Source organism: Filobasidium floriforme (genome assembly GCF_021052385.1).
Source record: "Filobasidium floriforme strain CBS 6241 chromosome Unknown HD553scaffold_5, whole genome shotgun sequence".
In the NCBI taxonomy this organism is placed as follows: Eukaryota; Fungi; Basidiomycota; class Tremellomycetes; order Filobasidiales; family Filobasidiaceae; genus Filobasidium; species Filobasidium floriforme.
Genome location: NW_025763626.1, coordinates 931,499 through 954,668, shown reverse-complemented (window position 1 = coordinate 954,668; position 23,170 = coordinate 931,499). Strand labels below are relative to the sequence as shown.

The 23,170-nt window shown below is 53.0% G+C and overlaps 6 protein-coding genes and 1 non-coding gene across 7 annotated transcripts; 4 read left to right on the top strand and 3 right to left on the bottom strand.

Moving 5' to 3' along the window:
- Nucleotides 1-2,623: 2,623 nt before the first annotated feature.
- On the bottom strand, nt 2,624-4,319 carry HD553DRAFT_340299 (C3HC zinc finger-like-domain-containing protein; the record flags this gene model as incomplete). The annotated part of the gene is made up of 5 exons (XM_046182525.1): nt 2,624-3,277; nt 3,341-3,480; nt 3,557-3,569; nt 3,656-4,072; nt 4,143-4,319. 5 exons carry the CDS (start codon nt 4,317-4,319, stop codon nt 2,624-2,626), a joined length of 1,401 nt encoding a protein of 466 aa, XP_046038594.1.
- A 305-nt stretch (nt 4,320-4,624) lies between these two features.
- HD553DRAFT_282044 (uncharacterized protein) lies at nt 4,625-8,360 on the top strand. The gene is made up of 9 exons (XM_046178149.1): nt 4,625-4,977; nt 5,040-5,116; nt 5,187-6,017; nt 6,088-6,222; nt 6,286-6,689; nt 6,752-7,141; nt 7,207-7,458; nt 7,523-7,841; nt 7,917-8,360. The coding sequence occupies exons 1-9, from the start codon at nt 4,830-4,832 to the stop codon at nt 8,112-8,114; spliced, it is 2,754 nt and encodes a 917-aa protein (XP_046038593.1). The 5' UTR covers nt 4,625-4,829; the 3' UTR covers nt 8,115-8,360.
- Nucleotides 8,361-8,814: 454 nt separating this feature from the next.
- HD553DRAFT_191560 (uncharacterized protein) lies at nt 8,815-13,215 on the top strand. The gene is made up of 5 exons (XM_046177023.1): nt 8,815-9,757; nt 9,826-11,817; nt 11,883-11,914; nt 11,975-12,358; nt 12,431-13,215. The coding sequence occupies exons 1-5, from the start codon at nt 8,979-8,981 to the stop codon at nt 13,075-13,077; spliced, it is 3,834 nt and encodes a 1,277-aa protein (XP_046038592.1). The 5' UTR covers nt 8,815-8,978; the 3' UTR covers nt 13,078-13,215.
- A 156-nt stretch (nt 13,216-13,371) lies between these two features.
- Nucleotides 13,372-15,215, top strand: HD553DRAFT_307590 (ceramidase). Its single transcript, XM_046179442.1, has 9 exons — nt 13,372-13,680; nt 13,770-13,787; nt 13,849-13,861; nt 13,927-14,116; nt 14,181-14,219; nt 14,290-14,402; nt 14,488-14,756; nt 14,825-14,881; nt 14,937-15,215. Exons 1-9 carry the CDS (start codon nt 13,635-13,637, stop codon nt 15,110-15,112), a joined length of 921 nt encoding a protein of 306 aa, XP_046038591.1. The 5' UTR covers nt 13,372-13,634; the 3' UTR covers nt 15,113-15,215.
- Nucleotides 15,216-21,107, bottom strand: HD553DRAFT_307586 (kinase-like protein). The gene is made up of 25 exons (XM_046179441.1): nt 20,796-21,107; nt 20,683-20,728; nt 20,525-20,613; nt 20,425-20,454; nt 20,339-20,363; nt 20,234-20,273; nt 20,089-20,173; nt 19,819-20,023; nt 19,706-19,757; nt 19,512-19,638; nt 18,997-19,450; nt 18,643-18,930; nt 18,025-18,573; nt 17,857-17,963; nt 17,649-17,795; nt 17,454-17,588; nt 17,228-17,394; nt 16,850-17,172; nt 16,616-16,785; nt 16,337-16,553; nt 16,237-16,271; nt 16,152-16,180; nt 15,965-16,081; nt 15,661-15,904; nt 15,216-15,600 (listed from the first exon to the last, which is right to left on the bottom strand). The coding sequence occupies exons 1-25, from the start codon at nt 20,856-20,858 to the stop codon at nt 15,265-15,267; spliced, it is 4,080 nt and encodes a 1,359-aa protein (XP_046038590.1). The 5' UTR covers nt 20,859-21,107; the 3' UTR covers nt 15,216-15,264.
- Nucleotides 21,108-21,339: 232 nt separating this feature from the next.
- HD553DRAFT_282035 (uncharacterized protein) lies at nt 21,340-22,877 on the top strand. The gene is made up of 4 exons (XM_046178148.1): nt 21,340-21,574; nt 21,646-21,689; nt 21,762-22,151; nt 22,231-22,877. Exons 1-4 carry the CDS (start codon nt 21,454-21,456, stop codon nt 22,717-22,719), a joined length of 1,044 nt encoding a protein of 347 aa, XP_046038589.1. The 5' UTR covers nt 21,340-21,453; the 3' UTR covers nt 22,720-22,877.
- Nucleotides 22,878-22,920: 43 nt separating this feature from the next.
- On the bottom strand, nt 22,921-23,016 carry HD553DRAFT_t23. Its single transcript has one exon. It is a non-coding gene; the product is annotated as a tRNA-Ser (tRNA).
- Nucleotides 23,017-23,170: the final 154 nt, after the last annotated feature.

The following is a 23,170-nucleotide window of genomic DNA, read 5'->3' as shown; positions in this document are numbered from 1 at the left end:
CTTGCGTGTTTGACTTGGTCGATAGCTACCGTCCAAATGCGTGTCTTGCCAGAAGAAATGCGAAAAGGACGAGTCAAGGGGGGGGGGCGAACTAGGTCGGACTATATGTATCTTGCGGCGAAGAAGCTTGAAGAGTCTAGCTCGACGATGATGATTAGGATTGTTCAGGTGCGAGAGAGGTCGGAGTGCCTGGATATGATTATTATTTCGGGTCGATCCGATTTGTGCGGTAGAAGGTGGATGTGTTGGGTATAGCTCTCTAGCTGATTGTATGCATTCCCCCCGACAGGGAGACAAAGAGAGAGAGGTCGACCAAGATAATTCATGGTCGGCAGTAGTAGATGTTGGAAAGGGAGGGTCCGAGGTGGATATCACGCGGAAGGGGCGGCAGGGGGGAGATGGTTTCATCGCCGGACAATCATTCCAAAGGAAGGGGAGGGGTGGGGAGGCACCGAACAAAGAATCGAACAAAGATCAAAGAGCACATCATGTTTGATCGCAGTGAGTTCCGTGATCTCGAAAAAGAGTTCTGCCCGAAGATTGAAAAGGCTCACCGGTCGAAGGAAGAAAGAGGAAGAGGTAGGACCGGCTACGCTCCTGATGTGTTCGAGGTGACGATGCTTGGATCTCGTTTGTTCAGGTCGAAAGGCAGCCCGAATCACGCGAAACTTTGCTTCTTCTCGATTCGAGGTATCCACCTTCGAAAGTCCCTTTGATCAGAAGATCGGAATATGATTGCCGGCGGGCGCTACCAGAGCTTTGACGACAACGAATAGAAGGGAAACCTTGTCGATCTCTCCTGCTTTCTGTCTATCTGATGGATCGAGGTGAACGAGCCGAACCGAAGTATTGCCGTCGGGTCAGGATGCAAGATGGTATCGCACGGCTGTTCAAGTAGTTATGGCGTGGATTTGGGAAGATGTCGATGTAGAATGAGTTAAAAAGAGTGTAGTATTCGATCTTCTCAACGATAGGACAGTCGAGATGATAGTTGTAGTTGTGCAAGAAGAAATCCCGACCAGCGTGATCCTTCTGTCGTACTGATTGTCTTGTATTTCGTAGTCAAAGAGTGTAGATCGAGTTTCCTAAACCAAACACAAACGTTGTGAACGTCTTGCTTTGTATCGAACAAGAACTTGTATCTGAACCCTGGATCGAATCATTCGAGACCATATCGACCGCAACCAGTCACAAGTATTTCGACCGAAGGCGGACTAGTGAGACAGACACCCCTGCCCTTGCCCCCGCGCCCAGCCTCCCCTTCCCCAACTACGCTAGCCTCTGGAGCACGCGACGAACGCCATGACACATCAGAAATAAGGCACGGAGCGTCGAGTTCAGAAACCAAAACAGACGCGTGGTCCTCCTCAACCTGGACCTTTCTCGAGCACATGGCCCGTACCGTCGTACCGTACCCGGGTGTGGCGTTCTCGGAGGATGACATGGATGACATGAGAGGGTCGCTGCTTCCGATAACATCTGAGATGAACCGCTGACTCTTGCAGAGGTCATTCGAGTCGTCAATTTGCTGACCTTGCGAAAGGTGATCGACGAAATGTCCGGTATGCTGGAAGGCAATCAGAACTGGCAAGCAGATGGCGAGACGAGGCATAATCCTATAGCATGTAGCTTGAAGGACCGTCTGCACTCGTGTTCGAATACATGACGTGGGATCGCTTCCCCTCGGAAGATTCTCCTTCGCGTACCAGAAAAGAAGGATACCCGCTCGCAGGTCTCTGCGTCCCGAAGGTGCCTGGGTTTATGAATGACAGCAGTAAATCACAACACGTCAGCCAAGCCGCACCCACCGCCCATTGAGTCGTGGGATTGTGAGTTTGTATGGTCTGGCCGTCTGACATGATTCCCCACCCAGCAACTAGCAACCCAGCAACCAGCAACCCAGCAATCAGCGCGATCGAGCAACCCGCAACCCAGCGAATCCGCGCGATACAGCAATTCAGCGATCCATACTGTACCCACGCTTCATACCTCCCAACCCTGACCTAGAAAGCGACGCCTCTTCTGTTCTGGCTTCTGGCGTAGGAACCAACGCAATGGCAATGTCGCACTAGCCAAACATTCGATGTGTAAGATCGCGTGGTCGTTTCGCCCGCGAGGAGGTTTGTTCGAAACGCGCCATTTCTCCCGATCCGGGAGCCGCCACTTCTCACACGAGAATCTCGACCGAGGGGCGTTCGAGGCACAGGCGTGATATGGCCTCTATGATGAAACCGTACAAGAACGCCAGTGCGCCGGTACTGTCTTGCGGAACAAGTGGTGAATCGATGTCTGATGACCAGGATATGGTTGAGGACTACCAGACGGCGTCCCGGTTTTGGCTCGCAAAACAGCAAGGTCTATCACGTGTGTAGCCTTTCCATCGCGAGATGGAAATCGATTCATCTCCACTTAGGTATCGACTTGTCTGGGTATCCTGAGATTACGATCCATCTATCCCTTTGGACCATGCACAAGTCATCTTTGTTCGAGATCCAGTTGTGGGTGGACCAGGCTGGGTTACTACGACACACGCCGCCTCGATCAGTCAAGAAGACCCTAGACTATTGATACGTTCTCGCTGAGTTTCATACAACCGCCGAGAACGTTTCGTATCCTTCACAAATCAGATACGCCCTCTCAAGCTCAGCCTGGTATCCTTCTCGCCCAGAATCTCTTTCAACCGCAACAATACCTGCTGCTTCGTCATCTTGTCTCCTGGAGTCCCGCTCGACATCTCCATGCCCAGGTTGCTGTGCATGTTCTGCCGGGTCGATGTATCGGGTGCACGCAAGATCACGGCAGAATTCCACCACGGTCTCTCGATTCCGAGATTCAGCTCCTGCTCTTTTCTAGCGTCGTCCTCTCTCGATCCATCCGTGGTGAGAGGCTCGGCGTAAACCTTGATCGGGCAAAACTCTCGGTGCTCGCCTCTGACATCCAAGACCCGCTTCTTCCCCTTCGCATCCTTTCCTTCCCCACCTTCAGACCCGGTAGGAATAGCTGCGATATCGCGATCGCGAAAGTTGAACAGCCCGATCTTGCGATCACAGATCGCGCAATGCAAGACGTCCGGGACAGCTGCAGGCGGCTGTTCCGGTACGACAACGACGGAGGCCTTTGAGGAGGACGCTGCGGGTCGATAAGGTCTCCAGCCGAAAAAGCTGAGGTTGGCCGCTTCTGCCGAGATGTCGGACGGCTCGAGCGGTAGAATCTCGGGTGATGCGATCGGAGTGACGGTTTGTAGGCTTGCTAGTAGGTTCTGCAGCTCGTTTGATGACTGTGCAAATGATAGAAGTCGTCAGGATCTGCAAAGCGGGACAGCGTGCGAGGCGGTACTCACAAGGCCTCCAGCGACCTGCACTGCCGAGGTGGATCCTTTCTCATCCCGTTTCAAGTAGTCCGAGTCAAGCTCCCTAGCGATAGGTGCTAGTCGGGAGGATAAAGGTGGTTGAAGGGAGAGTAACTGATGATGTATCGAAGCTGCCAACGATATCGTAAGGTATCGAGAATGTCAGCAGGAGGCTTGGTAATTTACAGACATCCTTTCTTCACTGACGAGGTGATTGTTGCTGTGAAGCGCGTCGAATGGGGCAGGGAGGAAAATCTCGAAAGATCAGCAAGAGATCAAGCAGCAGTTGACCGAATCATTGCTCACGATTCGCCAGGGACAGTATTTCGTGTGCGCCGTGCGTACGGCTTGCTCGTACAACTCTACCAACCTCGCCCGCGCTTTGACCAACTTCGGATCGTTCAACCCCTTGATCACCCAAGCTGAACCGCACGTCTCGCACTGAATCCTCTCCCTACCGGCATTCTTCCAGCCGTATCGGGCCACATTTTGAGGACGCAAAGATTCCGGTTTAGAGGAATACGTCGGCAGGGTATAGCTAAGCAGGCGGGAACGGTATGATGTCGTAGAGTTCGGAGAGAATAGAGGTTGGGCGGTCGAGGAAGAGATCGATTTAGGAGTAGGGTCATTTGAGGCAGTAGGGAGAAGTCTACGACGTTTTTGAGTGGGCTGATAAGATGGGTCCGAGGGTATCAAGGCGTCTAGCATGGCTTGTAGTCTTTTCTGTAACACAGGATGGAAGTGCGTCAGCTGAGGGTCGCAATTTCGAGATGACAGGCTTAGCGATAGGTACCTTCGAATACTTTGTACTGGGTATCTCGACCTCTGCTGGTGGTGTGTTATTCATGGGCACCTGGACGTCGTCCTCATCCTCGTCCCAGTCGGCATCAAAGTCTAGATCCTCTTCGCCATCGTACAGCAACCGGAAAGCCTCGTGCAGGTCCTTCTGCAGGTCGAGATCGAGCGACATGATCGTGACTAGTCCACCGAGAATATTAGTGTTGGTTATAAGGTCGAAAGGGGAGCTCGAGAGCTCGGTAGTGCATGTCGCTATGAACTGTGGATATGTCTAGCATGTCTAGCATGTCGAGAAGGTCCTTCAACCGCTCGGTCGATCATGCGAGCTAGCCCACCGACGTTAATGACTCTGTCGCTTACGTAATACAGATTCGTGTTCACCAGCAGCAGAGCAGCAGCAGCAGCTTCAACGTGGAGGTTCGAGGGACATGACCCAACTTTTGGTGATGCTCTCGATCGAACGTTCTAGGTCTCGATCTGACGGCAAGACGTGGAACCTACACCAAGTGTCAGCGCCTCAAGAAGCAAGAAGATAGACAGCGACAGCTTGATCTAAAAGGCGACGACATACCTTCTCGCCATCCTTAAAAAAGCTCTGGAAGCTTGTTCACGACCTCACGACTACGGCTTCATCAAAGGGGAAGGTCCACCAGACTAACCGGCAGCCGTGTCTCTTTTCACAATGAGGAGTCCAGTCTCGCTATTTCTCCTCCTTCTGTCCCTCTTCCCGTCTGCTTTGGGAGCTCTCCTGGCAGTGGATTATGGGACAGAATGGACGAAAGCATCACTGATCAAGCCGGGTCAACCGCTCGACGTTCTGCTCGACAAGGGTATGCATCTCCATGGTTGACCATCAAAAGCTTGACGCCTAATCGATTCTGTTTGTATGCAGACTCGAAACGAAAGATGCAGAGCGTCCTAGGTTATAAGCGAGATGAGAGGGTATTTGGTGGAGAAGCTGTCAATGCGGTATGTTGTCACGGCCTTGAGATCCCGGGCCCCCTCAAGCAGCTGAACATACCTGTCGTCGATGATCCAGGCCACTCGATTCCCCTTGGCACACTTTCCCTACGTCAAGCCATTGATCGCACTACCAGGCTTACCACCATCCAACATCTCTTCTATCTACCCCTCGCAACCTCGTTACGACGCCGATACGCAGACCCTGTATTTCCAGCACGACGCTGCTCCTACTTACGCTCTCAACGCCAATGATACCTCGGGAAAGACAAACTGGTTGCCAGAAGAACTTCTCGCCCACGAGTTGAACTACATCAAGGCATTAGCCTCTTCCGCCGCTAAGGAACCCGTTACCGACCTCTTTTTGACGATCCCTTCCTATTTCACCCAACATCAACGAAGGGCCTTCAAAGACGCAGCTGAAATCGCAGGCTTGAACCTGGTCGGCAGCGTTGGAGAAGGAGCTGCGGTCGGACTGAACTATGCGATGACTCGACAGTTCCCCAAGCTCAACGAGGCGGAGACTGCATGGAACAAGAATGGCGCACAGATCGATGTCATTTACGATAGCGGAGCGATGAAGACCACCGCTACGGTGCTGGCTTTCTATACTGCCGATGTCGCCGAGGAGGCCAAGACCACCATCTCAAAGTCCGGAAAGAAGTCTAAACTCCGAGCGAAATCAAACCCTACCACCCACGTTCATGTCCTCGCCACGAGCTCCGAACCCACTTTGGGAGGAGTACAGATCGATCAGGCGCTACGGGAGATCTTGGTCCAGGATGTCGCACAGAAGTTGAAGATATCCGACAAAGAAGTCTTGGCGGACGATAGGGCCATGAGGAAGTTGTGGAAGGAAGCTGCTAGGACCAAAGCCATCCTGAGCGCCAACCAGGAGGCCAGCGTCAACGTGAGATCGAGCTATAGATTGACAAACACGGCGGGATCACTCATTCCTCGAACTCAACGTTATGAAACAGATCGAGAGCTTGATGAATGACGAAGATTACCGGTCCAGGATTTCGCGAACTCAGCTCGAAGAGGCTTGCGCGTCTTTCGCTGACAAATTCGGAGGTCCTATTCAAGATGTCTTGAGCAAGGCAGGTTTGAAACTAGTTAGTAGTAAAGCCCTTGATATCTCTTCTGCGGGACATAGATTGATTGCGGCTGTGCCACAGAACGACATCAACTCCCTCATCCTTTTCGGAGGCAACACCCGAGTTCCCTTTGTCCAGAACGCAATCAAGGCGGCTCTTGGAGGAAACGAGGACAAGATCGCTCAGAACGTGAACACTGACGAGGCCGCCGTACTCGGCGCGGCCTACTATGGAGCCAGTCAGGGTCGAAGCGTCGTCAGCAAGCTCAAGCTCAAGGTCGTCGAGGGGCTCGGCTGGGACGTTGCCTACAGTCTGGTCGACGGGCAGAACTGGAAGGTGGTACCGGACGAGATCACGGAGAACCAAGTCTTGTTCCCAGCTGGCACTAATCATACTTCCAAGAGGGTCCTCACGCTTGCCAGGGCCAAAAAGGCTCAGCCTAGTGATTCTCTAAGTGTCAAGTTTGCTTACACTGGCGGCAATGCGTAAGCTCAGATTGTAGACCTTGCTACGGGCGGCATGCTGATATCTACCATCCGTATTGCAGCCCTAACCCTGCCGAGATTGTTCAAGTTGATATCCGAGATATCGACAAGGCTTTCGTCAATATGACGGAGACCGACATCGCGGCGTCTCAGCTCAAGCTCACTATGCGTGTGGACTCTCGCGGATTTATTCAAGCCGTCAATGCGGTGGCGCATCTGCCTGCGATACCCAAGGAAAAGGAGTCGGTGAAGGACAAGCTCAAAGGACTCTTTGGTAGCTCTAACAAGGAAGAGGGCGACAAGGCGGAAGAGGTATTGAAAAACTTGGAAGCTGAATTGGAGGAGCTTGAAAACTCTGCGGACAAGGAGAAGAAAGTGGCGCTAAAGTTTACCGAGACGGCACTTGGCATCAAGCCCCTTTCGGCCGAAACGAAGAAACACGCCAAAGCTCGGTGAGTGATATTCGTACATTTTTCACCGAAACGATCAACGGCTGACACGATCCGTTTCGACTCAGTCTCGCCGCAATCAACAAGGTCGAAGCCGACGTGTCTGCTCGAGCTGAAGGCCGAAACCTTCTGGAAGGGTACCTTTACCGATTGAGCGGTCTGCTCGGTCCCGACGCGCCTTCCGATGCCCTTCAACGATTCGGTACCGATGAGGAGAGGGCCAAGCTGAGCGCTGGCGTACAAGAAGCTTTCGAGTGGATGAGCGAGGAAGCAGAGACCGCTAGTGTGGAGACCTTGCTGAAGAAACGGTCAGATCTCGAGTAAGCAAGGCGTGGAGCAGGATCAGCAAGTCTGATCGCTAACGTCATCATGTCGGATCGACAGATCTACGGAATTTCCCATCATCCGCCGATATCAAGAGGCAATTACCAGGCCCAAGGCGATCGATGACTTCCAAAAGGTCATGTCTGCTGCCAGGATCTTCTTTGTCGACGCTCAGAGGAACCTGACTCAGGCTGTCGAGGCGGACGAGCCTTCGAGGCACTCTCAAGAGGACCTCGACGATCTGCTTGAGCGATTGAAGGAGAATGAAAAGTGGATGAGCGAGAAGATGGTGTTGCACAAGCAGATCGAGGATTTTACGGTCGATCCAGTTCTGATCACGGCGGATTTGAACGAGAGGGGCAAGGCGTTGCAGATGATGGTATGTACTCGCGCGCGATAGCTTTTATCTTCAGCGCGTCGCTGAATTCGTCGTGTTCTTTCGCTTGTTCGCTAGGTCATCCGACTGGGAAACAAGCGTATCCCCAAGGCCAAGCCCAAGAAGACTGCGACCTCGACCGCGACGACGTCTGAAGCGACCGATCTGCCAGAGGAATCAGCCTCGACCACGTCGGAAACCGTCGAAACGTCAGCCACAGCGACGCCCGCTGCCGAGCCTTCGTCAGAAGAGGTCCCGGTGCACGAAGAACTATAGAGATTGCTGTAGCATATAGACGAGGATACGATCGGTGCATGGTTCGACGTTCGTACGCTGACGATGGCTGTGTTGTGCCGAGCGATGAAGGGGTGACGAAGCTATAACAAGCTTTTTTCCCGTGGGTACCGTCAGAACCTCTGGGGTAGAGCGGGCGAGGGAGAAGATGCACGTGGGGTCCCCCCTCGAGTGCGCGATTATTCGATTTCATTCGATCTTCTGTGACCCCCCAACCACCCATCACCCACCAGCTGGCCCATGGCGCTTTCGACCCTCACACCGTTCATCCTCTTCACCCAGCGTTTCGAATTGACAGGTATATCGGCATAACCTCGCCTTACAAGAGCTAGAACATCTTGGATGATGTCCATTGCCTGCTGCAGATAGAGGCAAGAGTCTCCAACATCATAATCGACAGTCATCAGCCGATCGACACACCGCACATCAACGCCGGTCCAGCTCTTTCGCGATCCTAACGGCCGCACATTGACCTGCAAGATATCCGGGCCGCAGGCTCGATTTCGACACTCAGCCATTCAGTCCATCTGCAAACGTTGGTGAGCTGGATAGCTATATCAGGATCTGCACCTAGGATTTCGGATCGTCGTTCAGGTTTTCAACACGCTTCGATCCATCTCGACTGGCTTGGCTACCCTAAAATTCACCGTGCACCCTTTTACCGGGGTAAGCCAGATTCGTTCACTTGGCGGATCAAATAGCACCTGCATTCGACCGAGATCTCTCTTCGAGATCAAACTTTCAAAGTTGACAACTCCCCCTGCTCGTACAGGCGTTTGATAACCCCGTGGACAATAAAGAGCTCGTATCTCCAGGTGACATACGATCAGCTCTCCTTCAAGCAATATGACGGCAAAAGTAGAAACACCCAGATCAGCTCAATCGGTTCATCCGTCAGGATCCCCTTCTGGAGCGTTTTCACCGAGTTCACATACCAGCGGACCGAGTACACCAGGCTTGCGGCTCAACCTGGGCGACCTAGAACCTAATGACATCCGGCCACATCACCATAAAAGGCAGCTGTCCGCTTCTGGAGCAGGATTCCCATGTTCAGGAACGAGCTCCCTGTTTGACGATTTTGTATCGTCGTCCGAGAACCACGCGGGCGTTCAGGTCAAAGGAACACCTCACGAAGCAAGGAGAGACGAAAATGCTCGCCGTCCGCTGGGGCAACGGGGAACGTTTAGCAGATCGCCTTCGGATTCTGCGACTTTCAAGACGCATAGGCCTGGCATGAGCCATTCTTCGTCATCGCCCCAGCTGTCGTCGCCCCGGCACCTAGCAGACATACTCGGTGACGGCTCTGGCTCGATGATCCCTCCTCCATCTGATGCTCGCAAGCACCGACATCACGTGTCACCGACGAGAGCGCCAACAATATCAGTCGGAAGTGCACCATCTCCCGCACCATCTAGATCCAGTAGTGGCGGAGTCCTGGTCTCGACAGTCAGAGACCGGGCGAATAGGGGTCAAGCGTCAAGGCGACCTGCCCGGAGTGACAGCCTGAGCGATGTCAAAGGGATCAGTGTTGAATCGAATAGCGAGGACGAACCTGATCGACGGAGTCATACACCAAACGAGAGCGCTGTAGATGATCAGTACAGGGATTCCCCACTGGATAACAGGCAAGTCCCCTTAAGCCCGGTGTAGAAAAGCTGATCAGCGAGATACTGAAGGTCTGTCCAACTTCCAGCGCTCGCTATTATCATCGCAATCCCTACTCCAAGTCGGCTTCGACGTCACCAATCAGAGATCCAAGTCTTTTGCTCCCCGAGGTGCCAAAAGGCAACAACAGCTTTGGCCCAGTCGGAAGCTTGCTCGCTCGACGGAGATTATCAGACTCGTCAAATCCCCTAGCGAACGGTAGTCTAGACGTAGCGTCTGCCTCAAAGCCACAAGCAGGGGATCTTCTCCGGAGTCCATCTCACTCTCCAACCAGCTTTCTCAAGGGCACCGATATCAATGCGAATGGTCGGTTGGTCATCTTGACACCGACGACCCAGGAATGGAGAGAATTAGGGTTCGAGAATCTCCGGGCCCTTGGCGGACAGGGCGGATCGAGTGAGCGCGATGGGGAACGGGGAAGAAAGACGAGTTGGGAATCAGCAGATAGCGATCTCACGTCGGATGGGTACGAATGGACAGGGGTGCCGAGGCGACCAGAACTGAGGACGACAACATCCGCAGACCCCTTGGAGCCTACCGGCGAAGATGTAGAAGTTCCTGGGGGATCTGGGAGAAACGCGCTAGGCTTTGACCCTGTCAACGAGGATTTCGATCGACCTGTTGTTCTGACGATACCACCACAGACATCCGGTACCACGAGCATATCGCGAGGAGGCTCTTCTCGAGCGTCTTCGAGACGGAACTCCATGCCCAATGTGCCTCAATCCGCTCCTCCCCTACTGGAAGAGGGCGATCTGTTTGCTCGGCTCATCGGCATGCAAGTTGACGAAAGGCAGAAAACTCGAGCGATAGAGGCCGAAGGTGATGATTCGGTCGAGATAGGTAGCGCTGGGTCAGCCGCTATGGCCCCGTCTGAGGGGCTGGACATCGGAGACAATACGCCCGTGACAATCAGTCGAAGCCAGAGCATGAAGGAGACCGGAGATGGTCCGAAAAGGAAAGAGAAGGAGAGGGAACGTTTGTTCCGCTTGGTCGGCGAAGATGTCGAAAAGAATGGCATACAAAAACCTCTGGGAGGATGGGGTATCAAGCAGATCGGCACGCGAGGGGGTCTGTCAGCTCTTTCGAGTCCGGGTACTCCTCCAGCCAATGACGCTACTGCTTCATCACGTGCTGTGCCAGAAGATCGACCTTCGGGGTTGCCAGAAAGTCCCACAGCATCTTCACCGGTCTCGGAAGCCCCTCGCAGGCGGATAGAAGGACTACATCCCGAAGGCAAGCCAAAACCGGCTCCTCCCAACCGGTTGGTTTCGACCGTTTCCTCGATCGGCGGGCTATCCATGACCTCAACCAAGCCAGTTGCTCATCCATCACCGCTGCATGCGGTCACGAGCTCGATACCCACCATCGTCTCTCCTGGCGAAAGTTCGACTAGCGAAACCAGTCAACCGTCTCGGTCTCAAAGCAGAGCTCATTCACGGTCACCGACAAAGATGGAGCCTCAGCACGAATCTCAAGCCGCTTCGACACAGGTCGAGCCCGTCAGTCCCATCACGTCGCGGCGACGGCAGTCTCAACGGTTATCGTCATTGGCAGGACGAGCATCCCAACCCTTTGCGTTCCCAGCGGCACTACCTCCTTCACACCCTACCAACCGAAAGCCGGCGACCGGTTTGCTGAGTGCCTTTTCTCCGTTCACCTCGACGAATGGCGCTGGCAGCAAAGGCGAGTCCAGACCAGCAATGTCACGAGAACCGACGGCACAGCCTTTGCTCTCTGTTCCGCACTATTTGCAAACTTCCGATCGCTCGGATTCGATGATATCGATCGCGCCTAGCACGAGAGCGCCGAGCGAGCCAGCGACGCCTCTGGGAGAAACTGCAGGCGGTATGGGAGGGCATGGGATCAATGACTATGTCATTGTGAGCGAGGCAGGTAAGGGCGCGTATGGGTTGGTCAAGCGAGCTCGTCAGAAGGGCTGGGATGGTGAACCGATGGGGGACGAAGTGATTATCAAGTATATCATCAAGAGCCGGATCCTGGCCGATTGCTGGAAGAAGTAAGCAGGTACTCCGGTCCGCGTTGTCGACAAATATGGCTGACTCAAGATTCGTTATTTCATAGACACAAAATCCTTGGACCTATCCCGATCGAGAGTGAGTCTCGCGCATGCAAACCTCACGATAAAGTCGAAACTGATCGGCTAGCATTCGCAGTCCATGTTATGGATCAACTCAGAAATGTCCCCTTCAAGCGTCCACCTCAGGCGTATCCCTGGGATCCGCTTCGGGGCCAAACGCAACCATCGAACGTCGTCGAAGAAGACTACTTCAGCTCCGCTAGTACTACCGCCACGCCGAATTCCGACACTGGCGAGACGACACCCACAGCCAGGACAGGAGCTGTGCCAGGCTCGTCGGTCGTCATCCTGTCACCCGAAACTCGGCCGTTGACGGAAGGCAATCTATCCAGCCTCGTCGGTGGAGACGTCAACCCGCTCGAATGGCATGCGAAGATTAGCGCGGAGACGGTCAAGAATCGTGGTCATCCCAACATCTGCAAGATGCTCGACTTTTTCGAAGATCGAGAGTTTTATTACCGTAAGTGCCTGCTCGTCCGACACTCGACGTGAGATATCCCGTGCTAACATTAAAGCTTTGACGTTTCACCAGTTGTCATGCCACGATTTGGAGTCGGTCTTGATCTGTTCGACCGGGTGGAAAGCGCACCGGACGGCTTACCGGCGTTTGAGATCCGTTCACTGCTGGGCCAACTCTCGGACGCTTTACGATTCTTGCACGCCAACGGGGTTGTCCATCGGGACATCAAGGACGAAAACGTCGTCCTCGACGGGCAAGGTCATTGTCAGCTGATCGACTTTGGGAGCGCTGCTCATTGGCGTCCGGGTAGGAAGTGGGACACGTTCTCGGGAACCCTGGACTACGCTTCGCCAGAGATCTTGCGGGGCGAGATGTATTCGGGCAAGGAGCAGGACGTCTGGGCTCTCGGAGTCGTAGGCTACGTCTTGATCTGCGGCGAGACGCCCTTCCTGAGCGCCGACGAAGCTCAAGCCGGTCTCGGTGTGGACTCTAAACCGTACGCGGCCTTGATGCGGCGGTGCAGCGGACCGAGAGGACAAGAGGGGCTCGAAGCGGATGGAGGAGGCAAGATGAAACATGCGTACGACTTTGTACAGAGGTGTCTGGAGATGAAGCCCGAGGACCGTCCTCCGGCGGAAGCGTTGGTCAAGCATCGGTTCGTGCTCGGTCGGGGTGGCTGGGTGGGACATCGCAACTGGATTCAGGAAGGACAGGCTTGAGCAGGTGTCTAATATGGTACGGCGCAGCGGAGAGTGTATGCACAATCGCAAGCGCAAGCGACCGTAGGTTGTTGCCTGCCGGATTGTAGATTCACGTACAAACAATGTCTAAACGCACATGAAGCAATTCGAGCAGAGCACGAGATGGAGGTCCGGCAATTGGTCCGGCTTTTGTCGAGGTTGGGTTGCCGAGAGTGATCGGCTTACGTAGTCTTTTTGCCACGTGAGATTAAACTATTCTCGGTCAGCGCCGTTCGTTATTAGGCAGCCGTGGATGGATGGATGGGATGGATGATTTCGTTTTCGCTTACGTCGGTCCTGGTCCTCATCTACCTCTCTCTCTCTCTATCTCTACATCAATCATCAAAGGAAAGCAAGTCCTCGACATCGCTTCACATATCTATCTAGACCTCATAATTCTCGGATCTCACCTCTTCTTGCTATTCCCGCTCGAATCCCTGCTGCCTCCACTCGCCCGCTTGAGCATACTCTACCGGAGCGATTGTCCACCCTGATTTTTTAGAAAACACGCAGTCGCCGGTTTCATTCGACAAATAATGGGCGGGTTCGACCATTTGAGAGTCGGACAAGTTAACGAAGGTTGTAAGTGTTTGTCCGGTGTCCATCGACCTGAACTTGACCTGGATCAGCAGCTGCAATTCGCTGACGCATGATTTCTACGACTGAAACAGACTGGGGCGCTCATACGAGTGAGTGTTTCCCGTGCATAGTGTTGCGATACAGACTACTAAGTTGACATTCCACTTCTAGGCTCCATCGACTGGTACATGATCACTTCCTCCAAGGCTGAGCCGATTGCAAGCTGATATTATCGCATTCTTCAATCAGGTGTGAAGAGAACTACACCTACAGCCCTTACATTGCCGAATTTGTCAACACCCTATCCAACATTCCGTTCATCTGTCTTGGCCTGTATGGATACTACCGAATCCTTCAACAAGGTCTCCCTCGCCGATATGGATACTTGATGCTCGGCTTGTCGATAATAGGCGGAGGATCGGGGCTGTTTCATATGACGGTAGGTCCCGATCTGGGCCGAAGACGAAGAGTCGAGCTGAATGCATCATTATGCTCGTCTTCAGCTGCAATGGTTTTGGCAGTTGATGGACGAGTTGCCCATGGTGAGTCTCGCCTGTCGAAAGAGATGCAGAGGCGGATCCGAGATGCTGATCCAGTCGACCACGCTCGTAGATTTACCTCGTCACGTATTGCGGTTTGCTAGTCTTTGACACTAGTCCGGAATTCAACACGAGGTTGGGCGGGCTGGCCATGCTGGCACTAGACCTGTTTGTCACCGTCAGCTAGTAAGCCGCCTTACGGCGATGGGATCCCCGTGCTGCCGTCCATACGTGCTAAAACACCGTCTTCTTCTGCATCCCTAATCCGCAGTATCAGGGCACCTAATCCCATCTACCACCAAGTAGCATTCGGTTCTCTGCAGCTTGTGTCCGTCTCGAGAATCATCTACCTTATCAAATACCGCCTCCCACCTAGCTCCGAACATCCCGCAAAAAAGGTCATTGGGGACATGCTATTCCGAGGTGTGGCTCTCTTCGGCATCGCCTTTATCATCTGGAACCTGGACAATCTTTTCTGTGATACATGGCGGAGCCTACGCGTTCAAATCGCGCCGTTCGGATTCATGCTGGAAGGTCACGGTTAGTGCTGAAATCGGGACTCTGATCGCGCGGCAGGACGTCTTCTCACTCGAATATACCTCTGGCAGCATTCTGGCATCTCGGCACCGGCTTGGGCTCTTATTGGATCATGACGGCAGCGACTTGTAAGTAAGGGGTCTGCGGCGTCAGGATGCTTGGGCTCACCCCCGAAACCCGCAGACCTGTGCTTGTGCGTCAAGACCGGCGTAAAGACGTACGAGATCAAGGGTAGCTACCTCTTCCCCTATGTGGCGCCAACGAGTCAGGCTTCTGTCGGCGGCAAGAGCGAACCCCTCAAAGATGCCACGGAAAAGACGCCCATCTTGCAAAACGCGAGCACGAAAGACAAACACTAGATATTATCGCATCTTCTTGGCCGCACAGCGATCGTCCCATGATCGGGCAAATTTTGCATCATCATACATGTACCAGTCATTCAAGTAGCATCATAATGATACAGTCTAGTCCGTTCGTCAAGTCATTCCTTCCGTCTGATGTCGTGAGATTGTCATCGTCGGGTTTGCCCGTGTCCCGTAATTTCGTTGGTGTCGTTTGTCGTGCTTGACTTGCTCGTCGTCCTGCGATGATGTTCCTCGTTTCTCGTATCACGAGCGCTCCTGTTGAGCACTGGTGTAATCTTGCCGTCTTGTTCGGTCCAATGGATGTTGCTGAGGTGATTTCGCGAAATCTTGCGTTTATGTTTTTGATGGTCAGATCGCTCTGGCTTGGGAGCGAGTGCTGATACTGCACGTCTGGGTGCCGGGGGTCGAGGCGTATGCTCCCTGACAGAACCCGGCGGCGTCCTCGAGTCGCTGATTAGAGCGGGAGCGATCTCCTTGGCGAGCTGGTTTTATAATTCGGTTCAGTACTCAACACCACAGCAGGTGATCGCGCCAAGTCTTACCTGTCTGACCAACACCGCTTCGTCCTGCCGACCCAATTCCCGGACGATAGGCGACATCCCAAACTGTGCGATCAAATCTTGGTGTTGCGGATGATGATCACATGCCACCTTGATGATTCGCAGGAGATTGAGCTTGGTAATCGCCTTCGCTTTCTTCGTCAGGCCTTCGCTGATCTTTTTGAATAGGTCCGCCCCAACCAGAGCAACAGTCAAGGGAGGTGAAGCTCTCAGTAGACGCAGGAAACTAACATAAGAACACAAGAGTCAGTGTGAGAGTGAATAGCTACAACGCGATGGTACTGACGGCTCAAGTACTCCTTCGAATGACGTTCCACTGGCGTTGATGAACGCCATCTTGAGCACGTGCAGTGCGCTTGTTTGAGAGAGCTCATCTTCGACTCTGGCAGTTTCGTCTTGAAGCCTGAAGTGTCATCATGGGTTAATCTGGTCGTAAGCTATGAGCCTTGAATAGGGCCCTAACCCTTACGAACCAGAAAACTATGGCTTCGAGCGCTGCGACCTGTAAATATGCGATTAGTAACATTTTGACTTGGATTTGCGATCTGCTTCACTCACCTTCCAGTACGCATCCGATAGCAGGTCCAGATAAACTGGAAACGGGATTGGCTCAATTAGAACCATTGTCGTTGTTATCATGCACCCGACCTCGACTCACCTTGGACCCCACCGTATTTCCACAACTGTCGCCGGGCCGTCTTTCCAGCATTGACCATATCGCAAAGAATTGGAAGAGCAAACTCTTTCAACGGCGATTTGAGCGACAATGCCCGCTGCAGTATAGGTATGATACCGTTGATAGCTGCTTCTTCTTGCCGCGTACGGCTCAAGCGACAAAGGTTGAAGAGCGTCTGGAAGATGTGCGAGCAGATCTCCTGGGGTACACAACGGTAGTCAGTTACTGTCGCCGAGGACGTTTCTTCCCTGTGAGACTCACATTTGTGCCAGCACGCGCTAGATGATCATCCAAGACCTTGATCAGAACAGCGATGGCATCCGCATTTTGCAGAACGTCCAGCAGAGAAGGACTGGTCGAGAGGTGTTTGACGGCCTTTACAACGGTCGTAAGACACGTCGAAGTCAAAGATCCGCAAGCACGAAGCAGTCCTGCGGATAATCATCGTTTGTGAGTAGCCTTTCGGATGCATTTATCAGGACGGCCTTGACTCACGCTTGATAAAGCTTCTCGTACCGAGCGCATCCCGCATTCGCGAGTCCGCTTGAGCAGTTTGACAAAACATGAGGACGATCCCCACGATCTGGACTTTGAAGCCCTCAATGTCATCCGTTTCGTCCTTCAAAATGTGCAATAAGACCGTTCCGAGAGGTTCAACGATGCCTTCACGTATGAACATACGACAGAAATCGTTCTTGGGGGTCGGCGTTTGCAATTCGAAAACCGATGCTACTCCACGCAAAGCGGACAAAACCAAGTCCCGATTGGCAGAGTAATCTTCATCCAGGAGCTCCACTAGTACCCGTAGTCCACGGCATCTGGGGCGTTCCGCATGAGCTTTGTAAGTTGACCTTTTCGTCATTCCGCACTTACGAGATGAACATTTGAAGTGTCAGAGCCGAGCCCGTCAGAGCTCCAACGAACGTTGCCGCTTCCAGACGCGTCTCGAGTGAGTATCGTCGTCCAGTGAATGTCTTGAGGATAGGAATCGCTCCGATCAGACATAGGTTCTCCAGCACACTGGGCTCGGTTGCTACCATCTGTAGACGGGCGTCAGCGCTCTCGGAGGGTTTGGATAGCTCCTCGAACAGCGACATACCATGTTCACGACTCGTAAGAGATTCAAGATAACTTCACGACTTGGAGCTGACTCCAAAACTTCCAACACCGCTAGCATACCATGAGACATGATGAAGTGGTCTTGAAGCGCCGGCGCGCCATCCATGATGTTGAGCTGCGAAGCATGTCGTCCAGATCAACGTCGGTGCGTCGAGGAGATTTGTTACTAACTCACGAGGTCGGTAGTATCTTGCTGCAGTGATTCCTCGGCAGACGTAGCCTGCAGCCGTTCTATCATAGCACTAACAGCAGCGCACAGCGATGAATGCTTGTCTCGCAACAAGTTAGCTTCCACATCCATGACTGAGTAAGAGTCTTCGATCTAGAGAAAACGAGATGTAATGAGGTGCGTTTGGACCCGTATTGCGTAGAACCATACTCACGTCAGCGAAAGGATCAAAATCGTCGTCATCGATTTGACCTTCCATCCAGCTTCGATCAGATCGCCGAGTACCAAGCTTGAACACCTCGGAGCCAGTCGAGACTGGATCTGCGCAGACGTGTCAGAATAGATAGAAGCCTGCGAATGAGGAAGCAATCGCCCAACTTACCGATATTGCCTTTCAATGCTTCGCCTATACCGAAAACGTCGTCGTAATCCTCTTCCTCGACCTCCGCATACTTGCTCAACTCCCGCTCTGTAGCTTTGATCTGTTCAGCATCATCCGTCGGGGTGAATCTGAAGGAGGACGTCCTGGATGGAGACCTTGAGGATCCGCTTCCAAACGATCCTCCAGATCCTAACCTGGGCCGTTGTGACAAGCTGCTGGAGATGTCACGCGACGAGGTTGGTCGTGAAGGCCCTGGCGTTCCGCGCAAGCTCAACATCGATATGTCCTCGGGCCTGTAGATCTTGCCCATTTGTAGACCGTTCAGTTTGAATCGTTGGAGCTTCTCATTCAGATCGGACTCGTCTGCCGGCGCAAGGTCGGAATAGTCTTCGGAACTGTCATCCTTATATAGACTCGGCGACCCTGTACCGAAACGACCGATAGACGAGATGGTACGTGTGACTTCTGGAGGGGATCCTAGGGGTGACTTGGTCGGCTTGATGGTCTTCATGTTGTCGGGCTCGTCTCGGGAGCTCTTTTCTGCTCGTGCTATGATGCAGGCCGGGAAATTGAAGAGATGTTCGGTTCGGCCAGAGGTAAGATCTAGCGACGACTCACTCTTCTCAAATCTCTTGACATCCGGTGCTTCCGCAAAGTCGTCATCCCACACGCTGCCCTCTTGGTCGCTCAATTCATTCGGCTCTTCCGTCTCTACGGCGTTACCCAACGGTCTCGACCACATTCCATTAGGCTTTCGACTGACAGAGGCAAGATGAGCTGCCAAGGATTCCCCGGACGACGACTCCACCATGCCTTTGGGTTCAACAGCAGCGATGATCCTGGTCCCCAGGTGCGGCTGCGCCTTGGGAACACGGCGCAACACTTTTGGAGAAGCCTTCGGCACCGCTGATTTTCCGAAACTTTAGGTTACTGATTGTGCACATGTGCATTGTAGAGAATGATAAGGCTTACCTTGCAGAGCCTCGTTCCACTCTTGCACGCGCTGAATCGCATCGTCATATACCGTTGTCAATGGTCGCCGTTTCATGTCGCTGATAGCTTTGCCTGTGGCCGAGACTTCTTGTGTGTGCAATTCCTGAGAACTGGTCAAGCCCTGAGACGGTCGAGGGGGGTGAGCTTGCAAGACGGATGTTTGGCTTTGGCCGGATGGTTTCCTCTTGGTGATGACCAGCTTCGATCTCTTGCCTGTCCGCGAAGCAGTGGGGCTTATATCTGACGATCTTGTTGCCGTTGAATTCTGTTGTGAGTCTTCGGCCTGACGAGGCGGATCAGAAGAATTGTGGGGTCGAGAGGACTCGATCTGGCGTTTAGAGGCCATCATCCAGGGATGCTTTGCCAACTTTTGCGCGGTGATACGTAAATTGGGATCCTTCTGGAAACACTGATACATGAAGTCTTTGACCATCTGATAAAAGCGGAAGTCAGTCAACGCTGCGAAGCTAATCAATAGACTAACAGGAACTCACTCCCGAGGCACCCTCCGGGATGGGCGGTGAGTCGTCCTGGACAATGCGAAACAACGCTTGCATCGGTTCGAGCGTGTGATAAGGCGGTTGACCTTCTAACAACTCTATAACGACGCATCCGACACTCCTACGATGTGAAACCAGGTTAAGTTCAGCGACCAAGCACCTGCTGCACTTGCAGGGGTAGGACTTGCCAGATATCGGAAGCAGTGGTTGCTCCGTTCTGCTCGATCACCTCAGGAGCCACTGTGAGACAGTCTCAATTAGGCAGTCGTTCTAGTCAACGACCTCTGCAAACTCAACTCACTCCAATATGGACTCCCTACAACAGACTCATCCGCTCCAGACCCAAGCCCATCGCCAAGCATCCCGCCCGCTAAACCTGGCATCATCGTCGCCACCCCAAAATCGGCCAATTTGACCGTCCCGTCCTTGTTGGTGAGGATGTTTGCACCTTTTATATCTCGATGTATAACTCCTTGCGAGTGAAGGTAGATGAGTCCCTGTAATACCTGGAAGCGAGAGGTGACGAGACCGGTCAATTGCATACCAAACTTAGCAGAGGCTATGGGCTCACCTGCGAGATGTAAACGGCCACTAGATCTTCCGGAAACTTTCCGTATCGCTTCAAAATGTACTGTAACGATCCATTCTCGCAGTATCTGGAATACGGACACAATATTAGCTTCTTACAGCTAGAGACAGTATCGAGGGGCGCTCACTCGAGAATGATGTGGAGGTATTCGTTTGTCTTGAAGAATCCTGTTCATAACCGAACCCTTTGAGAGGCAAATCTCAAGTGTCATATATTCAATGCGTGAACTCACCCTTGTACTTGACGATGTTCTCGTTCTATGACCAGCATCAATCAGCAAGGAAGTATTGTTACCCCTGTCTGTAAGCAGCTACTCACATTCAGGTTCTTTAACAGGTCAATCTCGCTCTAAACACAAAATCGTCAGCCTCATCAAGGAGAACTATTCGATACTACCACATCGTCTCATCGTACTCACCATGATATCTCCAAGCTCGGCTTTCGGTATGTCGCTAACGGAAATCTTCTTGATGGCCACGGTCTCTCCTGTCGTCCAATTGAGCGCCTCTGGAGCAGCGGGAACGGTTTCAATCTCAGCCAACAGGTCGCTTCGACAGAAAAATAGAAAGGCCTCACTATACACCTGAGCTGAAGCTCCTTTGCCCAAAGGCTCTCCTAGTTGCTATGCCCAAAATCACTTCGAGTGAGAACAAGTGAAAAATCCCTTCGAGATTCAGTTGCGGGCTCACGTAGTTTGACATGGCCATGTTGCCCCCCGGCTGCACGCCCTGAACATTCTGTCGAGTGCTCATCGTTTTGCCTCTCAGAGCAGATGAGTGCTCTTCCCCCCGAAGAACGGCGACTATCGAACGGATATGACCTCGTGACCGAGACGTAGTTGTGGGAGCTCCGGTGCGTGCGATCTGCCGATCATTCTCGGGCTCTCCGGAGCGTTCGGCGAGATTAGCGGGTGCGTGTGATTAAAAGGGTGTTCACAGATGGTCGATTCGGATCAGTATATGCTTGGAGGTAATCCTGAATACTAGATTGACCGAGCGGCGAGCAGCGAGCGAGCTCTTGCGTACTTTTCGACATCGACAACATCGACATGGATTGTTCTGAATTGATGGGATCCAAAAGCATCCGATGTTGCTGTTGTCGGAAGCAGATGTCCGGTGGCGGACGCAATTGTCCGGCAATTAGTCATGCTGACCTCAGCACCTCCACCATGACGGCACAACTGTATATATACAGCGAGGGAGCGAGTGGCCAGAAAGACCCACCCGACCAGAGCTTCCCGGTCAGCTGTAAACTTCGATACCGACCTATTCACACCTCGCCACTCTCTTTGTCTTGAAATCCGTAAAACAAATTCGCCTTGCGACGTCCAACAAGACATATTTCCTCATGGCTCCCCAAACTCAAAAGCAATGGACCGTTCAAGGTATCGCCAAGGACTTTAGCAACTTGACGCTTAACAAGGAGGCTGCTATCCCTGAGTTAGGCGATCACGACGTGCTGGTCAAATGTGAGAACGATCTATCTCTTATGGAACGTATCGCAAGCCTAACGTCGCTCCTCGCCCTCGCTTTCGATCAGTTCACGGAGCATCTCTGAACTATCGAGACCTCGTCATCGCCAAGGTAATTGCTTTCACAAGGGGACAACCTGATCCATCTATTCTGACATGGCCTCCTTGTCGCTGGAATCTTTAGGGTCAATACCCCTTCCCCCAACGAGACAAGGTCGTACCCGCCTCGGACGGCGCTGGAACCGTCGAAGCCGTCGGGACGAAGGTCCACCGATTCAAGACAGGGGACAAGGTCGTCACGCTCTTCAACCAGGCTCATCTCTCGGGATCTGTCGATGATTACATCATCACCACTGGGACTGGTGGAGTTATCGATGGAGCTCTTCAGCAGTACGGAGCCTTCAACGAGGACGGTCTCGTCCCCCTTCCTACCAACCTCGACTTTGTTGAAGGAGCCACGTTGACGTGTGCCGGTTTGACCGCCTGGAACGCTCTGTTCGGGTTGAAGCCCTTGCTTCCAGGTGATTGGGTCTTGACCCAGGGAACCGGCGGTGTCTCAATCTTTGCCATCCAGGTACGTGTCAAGCCGTTCCGCACATGTAGGTTCGATCTCCTCGAGACTGACCGCCACCGTATTGCTGGTCCCACCATAGTTTGCCAAGATGATCGGAGCTCGCGTCATCGCTACTACCTCATCCAAGGCCAAGGCCGACAGGGTCAAAGCGCTTGGTGCCGATCACGTCATCCTGTATACCGAAGACGAGAACTGGGGCGAAACCGCCAAAAAGATCGCTGGCTCCCGTGGAATCCAGCACATTATCGAGGTCGGCGGACCCAACACCATGACCCAATCGCTCAAGGCCATCGGATTCGACGGAGTGATCAGTGTGATCGGCTTCTTGGGAGGAGTCAAGGGAGAGAAGCAGCCCTCGACCTTGGACGCCTTGACGAACATCTGCACGATCCGCGGGGTGTATGTGGGCAGCCGGGCGCAGTTCGAAGAGATGAACCGGGCCGTCGAGGCCAACAATATCAAGCCGGTCGTCGATTCCAAGGTCTTTACGCTGGACCAGGTCAAGGAGGCCTACGAGTATCAGTGGAACGCTAAACACTTTGGAAAAGTGGGGATCGCTATCGAATGACTGCATGATGGACAGACCACACCAAAGTCCAAGTTGTAGCCGGGATAGGGCATAAAAACAGCTTCAACGATGACAAGATCATGTTTCACATCGCTAGTACACCCGTCGAGCGAAGAAGAGCCGCGGGTCATTTGCAGGGCGATCAAGATCGACCTGGGGAAAAAGGATGGAAAAAGGCGAAAACCCGGGCAAAAAGGATTTCGACGCAAGCTGGATTTGAACCAACGCATGCAATGCATAAGTGATGTCAAGAAACAAGTTCTAATCACTCCCCTTAGACCGCTCGGGCATTGCGCCATTGATGACAGCTGGTTTGTGTCATTGGATAATATCCACACTTGCGTCTTGAATTGCGACCCCGCGGCGCGAATCACGCGCTTCCCGATCGCGCTTCTACCTCGTCCTGTTACAGCTCCTCGTAAATTTGCTTCCTCCCGCTATCCACCCGTCG

Excerpts from the sequence above, each read along its gene's own strand:
- HD553DRAFT_282044 (XM_046178149.1), top strand. The coding sequence starts at position 4,830 with ATGAGGAGTCCAGTCTCGCTATTTCTCCTCCTTCTGTCCCTCTTCCCG. Across the intron at positions 4,978-5,039 it reads CGACGTTCTGCTCGACAAGG|ACTCGAAACGAAAGATGCAG; the intron begins GTATGCATCTCC and ends GTTTGTATGCAG. Across the intron at positions 7,459-7,522 it reads AAGAAACGGTCAGATCTCGA|ATCTACGGAATTTCCCATCA; the intron begins GTAAGCAAGGCG and ends TCGGATCGACAG.
- HD553DRAFT_191560 (XM_046177023.1), top strand. The coding sequence starts at position 8,979 with ATGACGGCAAAAGTAGAAACACCCAGATCAGCTCAATCGGTTCATCCG. Across the intron at positions 9,758-9,825 it reads GATTCCCCACTGGATAACAG|CGCTCGCTATTATCATCGCA; the intron begins GCAAGTCCCCTT and ends TCCAACTTCCAG. Across the intron at positions 11,915-11,974 it reads TGGACCTATCCCGATCGAGA|TCCATGTTATGGATCAACTC; the intron begins GTGAGTCTCGCG and ends TAGCATTCGCAG.
- HD553DRAFT_307590 (XM_046179442.1), top strand. The coding sequence starts at position 13,635 with ATGGGCGGGTTCGACCATTTGAGAGTCGGACAAGTTAACGAAGGTT. Across the intron at positions 14,403-14,487 it reads CTGTTTGTCACCGTCAGCTA|TATCAGGGCACCTAATCCCA; the intron begins GTAAGCCGCCTT and ends CCTAATCCGCAG. Across the intron at positions 14,757-14,824 it reads ATTCATGCTGGAAGGTCACG|CATTCTGGCATCTCGGCACC; the intron begins GTTAGTGCTGAA and ends TACCTCTGGCAG.
- HD553DRAFT_307586 (XM_046179441.1), bottom strand. The coding sequence starts at position 20,858 with ATGAGCACTCGACAGAATGTTCAGGGCGTGCAGCCGGGGGGCAACATG. Across the intron at positions 17,589-17,648 it reads AGCAAGATACTACCGACCTC|CTCAACATCATGGATGGCGC; the intron begins GTGAGTTAGTAA and ends CATGCTTCGCAG. Across the intron at positions 16,082-16,151 it reads CTCGAAGCCATAGTTTTCTG|GCTTCAAGACGAAACTGCCA; the intron begins GTTCGTAAGGGT and ends ATGACACTTCAG.
- HD553DRAFT_282035 (XM_046178148.1), top strand. The coding sequence starts at position 21,454 with ATGGCTCCCCAAACTCAAAAGCAATGGACCGTTCAAGGTATCGCCAAG. Across the intron at positions 21,575-21,645 it reads TCACGACGTGCTGGTCAAAT|TTCACGGAGCATCTCTGAAC; the intron begins GTGAGAACGATC and ends GCTTTCGATCAG. Across the intron at positions 21,690-21,761 it reads GAGACCTCGTCATCGCCAAG|GGTCAATACCCCTTCCCCCA; the intron begins GTAATTGCTTTC and ends TGGAATCTTTAG.